This window comes from Manacus candei, unplaced genomic scaffold (genome assembly GCF_025592945.1).
Source record: "Manacus candei isolate 608988 ecotype Guabito, Panama unplaced genomic scaffold, ASM2559294v1 h1tg000018l, whole genome shotgun sequence".
Lineage (NCBI taxonomy): Eukaryota > Metazoa > Chordata > Aves > Passeriformes > Pipridae > Manacus > Manacus candei.
In genome coordinates this window covers 17,219,255-17,233,559 of record NW_026138066.1, presented here as the reverse complement: position 1 = coordinate 17,233,559, position 14,305 = coordinate 17,219,255, and the positions used below count along the sequence as shown (strand labels likewise).

Genomic DNA, 14,305 nt, shown 5'->3' with positions numbered 1-14,305 from the left:
AAGCTGATGGAAATTAAAATTCCTACTGGAAATATTACATCACTAACAAATCATGATGCATATTAATGTCTCTACTGCATATGTATATCCTGTTTTCTCATGCATAGCCAGCTGCCACAGAATCTGAGAGAAAGAGCTGGAGGGTAAGTCGATCCCAAAACTACCTACTGGCTACCACTGTGTTTAGCCCCAATAAAATACGAGGAAAAATTTACATACATTTATTCTATTTAGATATTTATGAGGTGTGATTGTTCTTTAGAGCCTGTATTTGTTCATACTTGCTGGATTTTCATTAACAAAATTCCTATATAACACTGAGAGACAGACAGTAAAAAACTGATTCACACAACCTCTGAGCTCAGAACCGCATTTAGCTTATCAAGAACATGTAACAATATTAAGTTTTGTCCTATATTATGACTGACAAAAAATCCTTAACCTTCAAAAAAGGCTAACAAATTTCTTAAAAAAAAAGAATAATTTCACAGTGAATTCATAACCTTTCAATGATTGATGTCATGAGTTCTGTCCTGGAGGACAGCATCAGGATGACCTAGAATGGAATATAGCATTAAGTGAAGTTATAGCCACTTGTGTAGGTGCTAATGGCACCTAGTCAGTCCAAGGAATACTAATGCCTACAAGGGTGTGCAGCACAGAGAATTATTCAGGGGCAGGGAGGCCAAAACTTCTCCATGATGTAATTAATGTCTAAAAAGTACTGGGAGAGGAAGAGAGAGAAAAAGAACATTTCGATCTGAGTAATTCCCAAAGGTGGATCTGAGCTCAAGGAGAAAACACATCTTTAATATGTCAGACTGTTCCCTGGAATACATCCTGCAGAAGCATATTGGTATTAAAGAATAGACTTCTACCAGGCTGAAATGGAGCAGCTGACGGTTTCCTGGGCCGTAACATGTTGAGCTGTACACTCCACTCATCTGGCAGGCAATGCTGTAATCTGATATGGCAGTGGTTTATATGGAAGAGAAATTAGCCAGGAACTCAGCACTTGAAACTCACTTATCCCAGGAAAACACCATTTAACTAGTATAACCAGTTTGCTTCAAAGCTGATGATGTCTAGAAAGTCATTGAGAAAATCCTGAACTTTAGGTTTGGAAAGCTTTACTTTAAATCTAACCGTTTTCTACTCACCATCCAAAAGCAAGTTCACAGATTAATTAGGAAAGCACAGTCTTGCTTTACTAATAGCCAAAAGACAACAAAATGTAATTTTCATTATGGCATAGTATTACTGTCAACAGATGAGATGAAAAAACTTCAGCCACCCCACCCTCAAGATTCAATCACACCATGTCAAGAGGAAATTCTTAAGTAATGTGAGACCAGATGTACTGGGCTCCACTTGGGTTTTCAGGCTTTTGAATGTTGACATGGACTGTGTATACACACTCATAACAAAGAGTTAACCAGAACAGACTGTTTCAGCTGGGAGGGACCTAAAACAATCATCCAGATCAGCCTGGATAATTCAGGGCTGACCAGAACTTAAAGTGTGTTGTCAAGGGCATTGCTCAAATGCCTCCTAAACACTTGGCAGGCTTGGGGCATTGAGGTTGATATTTAATGAATTTAGAATGCTCATTTGGTGAGAAGGTATTTGGCTATCTATCCATTTCATTGAGCTTTGCCTGGATCCCAGAAAAAGTGTTATTGAACACAAGTTGTATATTTTTTTAGATTGAAAATTCAGTTCTTTCTATCTAGAAGGATAGTTTTTTCCAATATGATAAAAGAAATATATAATCACAAGAAACAAACAACATATACCTGCATCCATAATTCATGAATTAGGAATAAATATTAAATTATCTAAATTTGGGTATGAAGAAAGAAAAAAAACAACCAGTAAGTTTACTTGCTTTTTCCAGTTGTTCATTAAAGCACTCAAATACATTTTACACCGCTTCTGGACGTATAGCTTGTCAGCAGCAATTAGAGACTGATGGATAGCTGCTGCAACACAGATCCAATAGTATACAAGCCATACCACAGATATTCTGAAAATTTATCCTTAAAACTCTGGAAGATGCTAGGGTGACAGAACAAGAAAACATGCATACCCTCCTCCAGATGTCATCTTGAAGTACCCGTTCAAATATAAAGAAATTTTAGTAAATGTCACCTTTCTAGGACTAGACAGCATATCAATTCTTCACAACAGCCAACCTTTAGCTACTTGAAGCAAAAATTTTCTACTCCAGCCCAACAGTTTGGGTTTTTTTTATCCTGCTTGTAGACCAGACACTCGTTAACCTCTCAGATCTCTGGAGAGTTGTGGTTTAAGGGAACCCAGGAGGAAAAGGCAAATTTGGAAAGCCATTTATCCATCTCACTAGAATTGAGACATTATGGTTTTCATTCTTCCCCCACTCCCCAAAATACCAAATTTCCATCATCAGAGCTCTCTGAATAAACGAACATTTTGTTACTGGACTCAGGAAGAAAGAAACCACATGCCTGTTAGGGACAGAGAGAGGAGGAGTGGACTGTGTGCTTTGGGAGCGTGTTTATTTGACTGGATTGCAGACGGTCAACCAAAGAACATGCAGATCATATATTTTTAAGCATTTCATAATGTCTTATTATTAATTCCAGCCAAAACCACCAAGACCAAAATTATCTGAAATTGGTGCTTGTGTGTCCTGACCCCAAAGCCAACAATGGTTGCATAAAAAAAAAAATAAAAATCTATGGTCTTCTCAGGTTTATTTTTTTTTAATCGATTAGAAGGTAGTGAGTGCCCTGTAGAGTCTATAGAGAAGACAGGTCTGCATAACTAACAAATTGAAATGTGGTCCTGGGTAAATTTTACTTCCAGGAAACCAAAACGCTGCAGTCCTTGAGAGAGGGAGACTGTAAGCAGAGGGCTCTTCTAAAGGAAGGAGTTTTTATTGAACCTGTCACTTGTCATTAAACACTCCATATTTTACCTTAGCCTGATATTTTCATTAGAGCATACAGACCTTTTTCATCTGTGAATGAAAGCATTCCCTTCAGCCTTGTGCTGAATATGAGGAAAGGCTCACTAAAAATCGAGCCCACCCAAACAGGACAATTAGGTTCACAAAGGCAGGAAAGGCACTAGGGAAAATCAAGTAACTTTAATACTGTCATAACTTGTACATTTCAATGTTGACTATCACATCACACTTCAATCTTAAATGTTTTCATGCATTTAATAGTGTCTATTTTTAATCTAAAAAATACCTGCACATAATTATATAGGAAGCAACAGACACCAGTGCAGAATAAAACACAACATAAGTAAAGTAGTAAAAACTATGTACTGCAGTATAGAGATCTCAAATCAGAAAACCTGAATGTAAAAAGGTAAAGATATTCATGCTATTCATAGTTTTATATCTATGATCTCTCTACTGCTTAAAACACTTTATAAGTAAAGAACTGGGTATTGCAAGGACAGCCATACATTCTTAGAGAATTCTGATATAAAGCAGTACCATTTTTGCCTCTCTGTCCATTGTTGTGTGTAGTAGTACAAACACTTTACATAACTTACTGTTTCTAACAAAGAAAGAGTGGTTTTAGTATGCAAACAGGAGCTGGGAGAAAATGTCAGGTTTTTTTCAGTGCATCACATATGCAAAGAAGAAAGAAAAATGAAAAGGGAAAGAATAATTGTGGGGGGGAAAAGCCAGAAAAGAAAGCCATACCTTTTAAAATCTGAAAGTGCTACATAAAAACAAAGATGATGGCCTTGTGGAATAGTGTCATTTGATAAATATCCACATAACTGCAAGGCAAATGTCAAGTACCAGCTATCTTTTCAAACTTAAGATATAGATTTACTCAAATGCGGATTAGAAATCTAACCAAATATTGTATTAGTTTTAGGAATTTTTAAAGACATTTCACTAATACCAGGAGGATTGTGTTATTTAAACTTAGCTGCCACATAACGACAGCCTTGTGAATTGCCATAGCATTACAGCCACAAAACCCATTAGCAGATGTAGAAATCCCACATTCCCGCCTTTTATAAAGGTCTGCAGTTATGAAATCATTTTCATACACTTGGAACTTAACTATTTCAGTTCCCAGGACTGGAACTGAGGGGCAAAACCACAAAACGGTGCATGTGAGAGTATTCCACATGGATACATGTTTCTGTGGTTCTTTCAAAGTTTTAGTTGAAAAAATCCCCCCCGAATCCCACAGAACAGCGTCAAGAAGTATCTGTTTCAATTAAGGAGAGGATTTGCCTTTACTAGTGAACTCTTAGGATGTATTCTGTGTCTTCATTGTAGATGTATTAAGATATGTAGCTGGTAACAAGAAACAGGTATAACAAAGGAAACTGCAACAACAAAGGAAAACACCTAGGGTAGGTGCTCTTTAAACATTTAAAAACTAATTTTGAAAGACCTAAAGGTTAGGGTACTGTTTCCATGTCTATTTTCACTCACCAAAAAGAAAGTTATTTTTGTAAATTAATTACAGGCAAAATGTCTATTATCTCCACACTTAGCATTGTGGTATCTTTGCTTTACTTCATGCCAACAGTTTAACATTTTTATGACAGCAACTGAAAATTGACCATTTGGTAAACCATCTACACCTAATCTCAACATAGAGGACACGGAGAAATGTTTGACCTGCTTTCATACCGGTGAATTTCTTGTGCCTAGGCAGATTTGATGCAGCCAGATAATTCTGTGGGGCAGCAGCGTGATATCATTTCAGAGATAACCCAAACTGACTAGTTTGCATAACTGCATATGCAGAATTCATGAGGTAAACAAGGATGAGTACACACAGAAAACATGGTTCTCCAGTAACCCCACAACAATTCCAGTTTACTCCAAGAATACTTACTTGGTTATCTTTCATTTACTGAAGAAAAGGCAGCATTATAAGGTAAAACCAGCTGGGAAAACACACAAAACAGCTAAAGAAAAAGGCTGTTAGAAAAGCAGAGAGGAAAGATATGCCACACCAATCTCAACACAGAACTGACAAAATTATTTCAGCAATGCACTTCATAACAGAGTTGACAGTTAAAACAATTTTTTCCTCTTATGAAAATGGAGTAAGATATGAAGGCAACTGAGAGAGGATTTTAAACAATCAGTAACAAATTTCTTAGGTAACAGCTATGAAAACAGATCAGGAGGTACAGCAGAGAGCCAGGTAGCTAAGCCTAGTTGATTGGCCAAATTGCTTTAATTCAATTCCCATGTTACCTGAAGCTGTTGGGAGCTGTCATTAAGATTATCCTCTCGTCTCCTGGCCTCCTCCAGCATCTGTGCACTCTTCTTTTTCTCCACTTGTTCTTTGTGCTTCAGATTTGCTACTTTCTTATTTTGATCTTTAACTTGCCTGTAAAAAAGAGAAGAGCACTCAGACCGTGTTCTGGACCGCACTTCCCAGGGCTCCAGCGCTGGGCAGCTGGACCAGGGAAGAGTGGAACCCTCCAGTACCATCACTTCATTTGTAGAAGGTCACCAACACCAAACTCATCCTCAAGCATTACCCTCAACTGTTAATTCAGCCAAAAAAAAAGCTTCATTTTGCTCATTACTATTAACCTAAACTAGGAAATTTCTGAAACAAACCCCTTAATTATTATTTGGTATAAAATATTAATCAAAAGATGCACCTGTTCCCTTGTGACTATGTGGCAGAAAACTTTTTTCTGTGTTCATACATACATATACACATAGAAACACAAACATCTAGTAACCTATTTTGTTTTGGGTACCACTATATCTAATGTGAGGGAAATAGGAGGATCAAAAGGAAAAACTACTGAAACATGACTTAAATATAGAGGACTACCTACACGAACCAGGCAATCTGCTTCCAGAAGTAAAACAATTTCTTCCTCAAGTTCTACTTGTTTTCTAGATATTTTGAGGCATTTCATATCCTTTCTTTTTACAGAAACAAGACACAGCAAGTAAGAACAAAGTATTTCAGAAAGCATGCATAATTTCCTAGTTCACATCTATGAACTATTTTTGATGATCCTGGCAACTACCATTGCCTGCAGACAGGGTTTGGCCTTCCAGGGCATTAAGACACATGGAGTATTGAATCTAATTACAGACTCTTTAATCTCAGCCTCCTGACCACAGAGAACTTAAGTCTAAACTTTTAGTCCAATCAAAACAAAACAGGCAAGCTTTGCTTCCTCAGCCCTTTTCTCTATAATTATATCTGGAGTTTGGATTTTGGAATAAAAGACAGATTCTTTGGTTGCAAGATTTCCCCAAAACATCATGCAAGTAGTAGAGACATCTCTTTAATTTACTGTTTAGAAAACAGAATGATACACCAGCTTCATATCTGGTATGTAACCCACACAGAGAGGGAAGAATGTTTCTTCTGTATTTCAGAAATACTTTTAGAACAGATCACAAACAACCCTACTTTAATATCTTCTTCAGAACTCATAACAAAAGTATGAACAAGAACATATCTCTTTGCATTATATAAGTTCAAATTATATGGCATATGACTAGTCAGTGCTCCGAGTTCTTCCAAAAATACATATGTTCAACACTGGGCTCTGCATTTTCCAATGTAAGCCAACTGAGGCTGAGAAAATTGCAAAGGCAGCAAGTTTTCCTTGGTGCTAAACAAACTTCTATTAGGATGAAAAAGTGCTGATGGCCTCTGGAGACCAAAAAAAACGGAAAGCCCTTTTCTGATGATGTTAAAAAATTATTAGCATACTTAACTACTCTGCCCAACAGTTACAGCTGATTTGAGTCAGGATGCTCTTTAAACACAACCAGTATAATTGTTAAGTTGTTCTAACCCAGTGCTGCACACTGGCAACGGGTGCATTGCCCAGTTTGAAAGCAGACTTGTTCAGTCACTAAACAACTTATTGGAAATATTATGTTGGCACCAACTCAGCTTCTACAATACACAGTTCTATCTGTCCAATAAAATAAACGTAGAAGGTACAGCTAAGTCAGTGCAGAAAATAAAAATGTGTCAGCCCAATACACTCAATTCTGTATGAGAATTTTTATTCAACTTCTAAATTAAAATTAGCAGAATTAATTATTTTTTATAAACTTGCAAAGCCAGATTCATCTATTAGGAAACTGGTCTTTGATTCTCTAATCTATTAGTTAGGTAAGAGACAACAATACTAATAAAGCCAAAACCCTCATCAAAGTATGTCTGAATTTGATAATCTTCTGAATGGTCCAAAACATTTTCAAACAAAATACATATTTCAAAGAAAGGAATAATTATAAGAATATTATATAATATATACAATTGACATCCACCTTCTCATGTCTGAACCAAAATTAATGTCTTTCGAATGTATTAGGTAGATATTTTGAGACAAACTCAAGCTTTCATAAACTTAAAAGATGGAAGCCTTCAAATGACCTAGTGCTTGTAATACTAAAGCTTCAACTAGACCAGGTTGCTCAAAGCCATATTCAAGTTGGCTTTGAATCAACTATGGTGCAAGATACAACTATCACTCCATACCTTTGATGTGAAAAAGCAACAAAAGTTGGGCAATAAACCTTTCAAATTATACAGGTATCTATGGCATGAGCTAAAATTTCCCCAACTATTTAACTACACAAAACTGAGGGGGTGATGTGAAACTCCAAATCTATAAACCTAAAAGGCTTGGAGTCAACTGATGCAGGAAAGTACATCTCATCCCATCTCAATGCCCATGGTACCAAATGGTAATTCTCACTTTTACGACACTTCATGCAGATAATCGTGTAAAAGGTTCAGCATCTACAAGTCCACAGCCCTTGAACACTTGCACCAAGAAAGTTCTGTGAAACCCTGAAGACTTCATACTGTGATTCTGCAAAGAATGCCCTTTCTTCTCTGCCAGATAACCTTCAGTCTTCAAAGCCAGATTCAAAGAATCCTCTTTTTATATATGTGAATCATATTTAGAAATATTTAAATACACACACACACATATTTTTAATAGCATGAGAACTCAGAAGCTTGCTTAATAGGAATCACCCAACTCACTGTTCAGTAAGATAGTTTTGTTGCTGTTTTAAATACTGCAGTACGGGTGTCTGTCAGAGAACAATTTCATCTTCACACCACCACTGCACAATGTGCAGAATTGGACCACATGCTGAACTGGAACAATAAGATAAAACACAGCAAGTACGTGTCTTAAGTGAGCACGCTGCAACTGGTACATTTGACGAGGACAGATTCAAGAGGAAAATTTTTCATAATATATGTGCACAAGGAAGCTAATTAGGACTGAAGAAAGAAACAAAGCGCTGGAATTCCTACAGTTTAGGAGACTCATTTTGTAAACTTAATGTTCTTTTAGCTCTTTTGAATGCAATTGCACATATATATATAGCACATAGCCCCATCAAAGGGACAGTAGAGTTTTAAAAAAATCCCTAATCTGTAAGAGTATTTTTATTAAAACAGAAAAAAAGATTAAAGACAGCAAAAAGAGAATGAATTATTTACAATTATGGCAACAGCTTAGAGATTTATGAATGTTTTCTAGAAAGCATTAGTATTTACATGTACAGCAACTGAGCAAACACCAGTTTGCAATGTGCATGCAGAATTCTCATCAAAGAGCAAATGAATTTCTGAGAGATACAGAGCATTAACCATTACCATAAGTACTTATTCATATTGGAATATCTTTTTAAACTGGGACAACAAAGGGAATGATGGTGATTCTAATGAAAGTTGCTGAGGCAGTTCATGTTCAATGAGACAAAGCTTTAAAGAGGGATGCCACTGGAACCAGCAGAAACAACAACAAAACTACAAAAGCATCTCAGAAGATGTTTATTCTCAGAGCCATTTCAAATCAAATAACAGAAACTGTTCTAGTCATATATGAAAGAAGAAAAATCTAATGAGAATGTTTATTATGTTGAATTACTGTGAAGAATCCCACCCATTTTGGAAATAAAAATTTCTTTTGCATTTTTAATAGCAATTTCCAGATAATCACTTTTTTTGATGTACAGCTCCTAAAAAATTTTGCACTCAAAAGTGGAAACCCTTCTCCATTACTCTGAATTTTTCTCCATTTCACAATGTGTCATGCCAAGCACTGTTACAACGGGATATATTAGACTAAAGGAATTAGAATCAAATTCATGTTTCTGATTTAAAAATATAAATCCCAAAGTCTTTCAACTAAAGAGAGGCAAAGATTCCCAGAATTAATAATTTCACATCCTTTGATTTTGGGTGTTGAATTTAAGCCATATGCCTGCTGAAAAAGCCCCTAAGATTTCTCAGTCTGGACACTGAAAAGAGCTGTTAATTTCTATGACTTTACTTTTTCTTTAATGAAATAAAGCTGCATCACTTTAAAAAAGCAACACCTTCCCACTTCTCTATGAAATTCTTGAATTTCCAGTGATGAGGGATTAGCCAAACACCGTGAGGAATAAAGTCAAATAATCACAATAAGCAATAAAAAATTTCAGATGAGAAGATTTCACACTTTATAATAATTTAAAAACAGGAAGACGAGTATAAATAATGGAAAACCAGTGGACCACCAAGTATTCCTGAAAAGTAGAAATGCTACCTGTCAGTCCTTGGGAAGAGTTTTCCTCCCTAATAATACCAACTGGCATACAGGCCCTACTGTTTATTAAGGCTTTTATGAAATTATTTTTTCTGCACTAATGTCAATATTTTTTGCATTTTAACACTAACCTCATTATTATTTACTGTAATGCACATCAGCATATATAGCTGCTAATTCTGTAGTGAAAGCTATCATCCTCACCTGGTTATCTTTCTGCCATAACTCTTGTAAAAGAAGAGTTGATAAAAATGTTAACTGAAAATATGCATAAGTTAATTTGAATTTTAATATCACATTTTAATATATTTTTCCTTCACATTTATGTGCCTAACGCACAACAGTGTTTTTACAATAATACAACGCAAGTAAACATTTACAATGCTTTTGAACGAGCACAGAAGCTTCCCTTCAATATAAAATGTATACACACATACTATGTTTCACACAATGCATACACACACTAGGAAGAAACACACAGAGCTTGTGCACTGCTATAGAAGCAGCCTGTTTTACTAACCTGACTGAGGCACTCAGAAAATATTTCTATGTGTCAGTCAGCCATGTCAGAAAGATTGCTTAGCTCCAGCCTTCATTGCTGTAGCATTACCACCACCCACAGGACAGTCCACTGTTGCTGCAGCTACTAATCCTGATGGACAGATGAACTTCAGTCTCTTTAAAGCACACTTTGCTCCTCAACACAAGTTACAACTGACAACAATAGCCAGCATTACTGGAAAAACCTGCACGGGAAACTGTACGCAATGAACTAATACATTATTTGGCTTAAAATTGCCAGTGTGTCTTGTGTGATGAAATATTAGATTCTACAATGTATAGTATGGAATCATAAATATTTCAGGTCGGCAGGGACCTGTAAGGATCACCAAGTCCACCTCCATGTTTGTTGCAGGACTACCTAAAACTAAACTATATGGACTAAGAGCATCATCCAGACACTCCATGAAATCTGTCAGGCTTGGTGCTGTGACCACTTCCCTGAGTAGCCTGTTCCAGTGCCCATCACCTCACAGTGAAGAGCCTGTTCCTAATGTCCAACCTGAACTTCCTCTGACGTGGCTTCATTCCACTTCCCCATGTCCTATTGCTGGGCACCAGAGAGAGGAGATCAGCACCTCCACTGCCCTCCTTGAGGAAGGTGATATCATTGCATAAGATCTCAAAGCACTTTGTAGTCCTAAGAGACACAGAGAAGTAAAGACCACAAAACAGTAATTCAGCTCAGAGTGCAAAACATGCTATAATAGGAAAAAATTACAGAAGGAGATGCTGGAAGGCAGGAAACAACCAGCTAAGTTGTCCAGACCTTTATTAGCAGTCTTGTTTTTAATGATTAGATGGGTGAGAGAACCAGGAAATTTTTACTGGAAATAAATTAACGACATCAACACAATGGGATGCCTGTGATCTGAGCTGGACTGATGTAACCTCACAGGACAGCGTCCAACTGAATACATTTACCCCACAGTTTCCTTCATAATTTCTTTGTTTTTAAGGTCTGCCCACACAAAATATTTTAGCTGGCTATATCGTTAAACATAACTTAGGAATTTAAAAGATAATGAATGCAGTGACACAGCTGAGTTGTTTGGGGGTTTTTTGTTTTGTTTTTGGTTTCTTTGTAGTTTTGGTACACAGAAAATATTTACATTCTGGGACATGTAACAGAAGGAAACCAAAGAGAAACTCTTCCCAAAAATGCTACTTTGTTTTGAAAATCAGAAGAAAACCTGTTCTGAAAGATTTTGCTTTGGCTTTCAGTTCCTCAAAACTCACCTGCCCTTACCAGTGGTTAGTCACCAAACCATGGAGAATAAAGGTAGTGTTTGGAAGGCCTAATTGCTTACGATGAAGAAAAAGAAAGTAATGAAAGGAAGGTAAATAAGTGATCAAGGAAACAGCACTGACCACATCACACAGTCCCATCACCACAACTGGGTGCCTGATTGACAGTCAGAGGAGAGTTGCCAAAGGTTGAACTAAGTTCCTTATCTTATGCACTGAAAAATTAGTATCAGGGGAATGGCACACTGCTGAAGATCTACATGGAATTCTGTATGGGTAGGTTTATTTTTTTTTTAACTACAGTAAGAACTATCTGGGCCTTTTTCTTTGCTTTATTGGGCTGTATCTAGCAATCCCAGCTTCCTAACAATCCCTAAACACTGTAATAACGCCAAAAAATGGTGCATTTATTTACCAACTAAAAGAAACAATAATTTCATTATGGTTTATAAACAGCTTGGTTAAATATTACTGCCTCTGTTGCACTCTGCATCCAAGCTAAAAGACCAATCACCATAGTTACAATGAGCTGTTTTTGCTCAGCACTCAGTTACCCCTTCTGCCTGAGAACTTCTCCCAAAATCTCTCATCATTTTGTTACACTGCTCCTTGCTGTTCTGTGCCATTTATATGACAAGGTAACATATGCCAATGAAAATATTAACAGACCTTGAAAATTTAACTGTTCTGCCGTATATGAGTCAAGTTGTCCCACGGTGGCTTTAAGAGATGGGGGGTAGACTTCATTTCCTGAGGCCAGGAAACTTTGACTTTTAAAAACAAAATATGTGTTCAGGTCAGCACTGGAGGAGGCAAGGGATGAAGATTAGAAAGCTGTGGGAAACTAGCTTATCCCAAATTTCAGGAACATTAGCCTAACAGTGTCTGAATCAAGAGGTGCTGAAGCCGAAGACTAGAAGCAGATCTCAAATTTACACTGGTCACTGTCATTCTTCAGTATTAAGAATTATCTGTACAATATCAATGCACACTTCTTAATGCAGTCAGCACATTAGCCAGCACATCTCTCACTCCAGCTAAAACAACATGAAGATTTTCTTTCAAAAAACAGCTGATGGGAATAGATGGGAAGGGGGACCACATGTCATATGAATCTAAAAACTCAGTATAATAAAAATGTTATCCAAACCCTCCTATAATTTAGAAACACCTCAGAAAAGAAACCTATCACTTGAATTATTACCAATACATAATGTTTATCCAGTAATAAGGTGTCACAAGTTATGAATGCTCCAAGGGATGTTTCATGAGGGGATGTTGGCAAGTCCTAACCGGAAACAGCTACCAGCCTGCGCTACAGATAACTGCACCAAGGTACTACCCTTAAACAGAATTTCTTTACGAGTAATTAAAGGGCTTCAACATCAGTTTCAAGCTTCTCTGAGAATAAACCTGTTAATGGTCAAATGCAACCACCTCCTACATTTTGCCATACAATGCAAAAATACAAGTTAATACAGTTTCAAATAAAGTTTTTCTCTTCTGGTATTAATATCTGATTCAGTGTAGCAGAAGACTAAGAAATATTATCAAAACTACACAGACTTAATCTGAATGCTACAGATGCTTGCCCTGTGAAATTTTATTTCTCAGTGATCAGTAGGGAACACACATTCATGGAAAAACTTTACTTCATGGTAAGTGAAATGATGCAGCATCAAGAGTCAGCGAATTTAGAGATAGGTACATCATAAACACATTAACAGAAAAAGAAATCTAACCAAGGATGAAATGTCTCGAATGCATGCTCCAAGTACTATCAAACTAAACTATTTCAGAGAAAATAAACCTTTTCCCTTCAATCTCTTAATTGAACAAAACCAGAATTAACCAGGTTGCTCTCCTGTCATGAGGCAGCAGCCCAGCTACACACAAACAGTGGTAAAGTCAAATGTTGTTGTCTGAGTATTCCTCAAAAAAAAAAAAAAAAAAAAAAAAAAAAAGAAAAGAAATAAAATTGCCTTAACCAACGGGCTAAAATCGAGGGATTAACTGCAGAGATTAACAGAAGTGTCTTTGTTTTAGTGCAGCAAGTCCATATCAAACTAAAGCAAACCAAAGGTTCACTTCCAGACAGGGCCAGATACAACACATTAAACCCTCTAAACACTTCAGGTAAACATTTTTAGCACCTCATGTTTTCACTAATCTCTAATTCCAGTTTTGTAGATAAAATCCATTACACCTACTCATTCCTCTAATGTGCAGCTAAAGAAACACTAGTAAAACTAATGTGCAGCTTCCCAACTATTTAAATTCTCAGCACCTACTTACCAGCAAGCAAGCTTTGTAATGAAAATAATGAATATGTTACCATAATTTCATAACTGATGCTAAATTTGAAATCAGACTGCAGAGATTAAATATCAAATTAATTATATGTCAAGTTTGATAACTATTTCTGAAAGCCAACAGCAATTGAACTAGAAAATAAACCTTTAACCTTAAAACCTGGCAACTTTTAGTTTTATTGAAGTTGGGACCATTAAAAGTACAAACTTCAGGTGAACTCTGAAATAAATCTGGGAAATAATGATATGGGTATTCCTTTGTTAAGAAAAATACTTTAAGGACCTTAATAAAAACATTCAGTAGTTCAACAAATAAGTTTGTTCTGTTGTATTTTTTTCTTCTGCTTTTGTTAATTGAGCAAACAGATGCAAAGCCAAAAATGACATTTATAAAACGGCTGATTAGGCTTTGGTGTGGATTCCTTCCCCCTGCAACACGCTGGGTTAGTTGAATTTGGCCCTTACAGTGTGGGAAGAAGTCCCCAAGGTGCTGTTCTCTTCAACTTCAGTGCACAAACCAACCACCCTGTGAACAGATCACACACAGCCAGTCACTCTCTGCTCAAGAGACCTGCGCCACTTGGCTGAAAGACGTGTTTTCTGAG

General features: G+C 36.7%; 1 protein-coding gene across 9 annotated transcripts in view; it reads right to left on the bottom strand.

Moving 5' to 3' along the window:
- Positions 1 to 14,305, bottom strand: part of ERC1 (ELKS/RAB6-interacting/CAST family member 1) — a 290,099-nt gene that overhangs the window by 129,427 nt on the left and 146,367 nt on the right. For all 9 annotated transcript variants that reach the window (XM_051784916.1, XM_051784921.1, XM_051784922.1 and 6 more), the window contains one exon: positions 5,234 to 5,369. In XM_051784916.1, the coding sequence (XP_051640876.1) occupies positions 5,234 to 5,369 (136 nt within the window). The remainder of the gene's footprint in view (positions 1 to 5,233; positions 5,370 to 14,305) is intronic.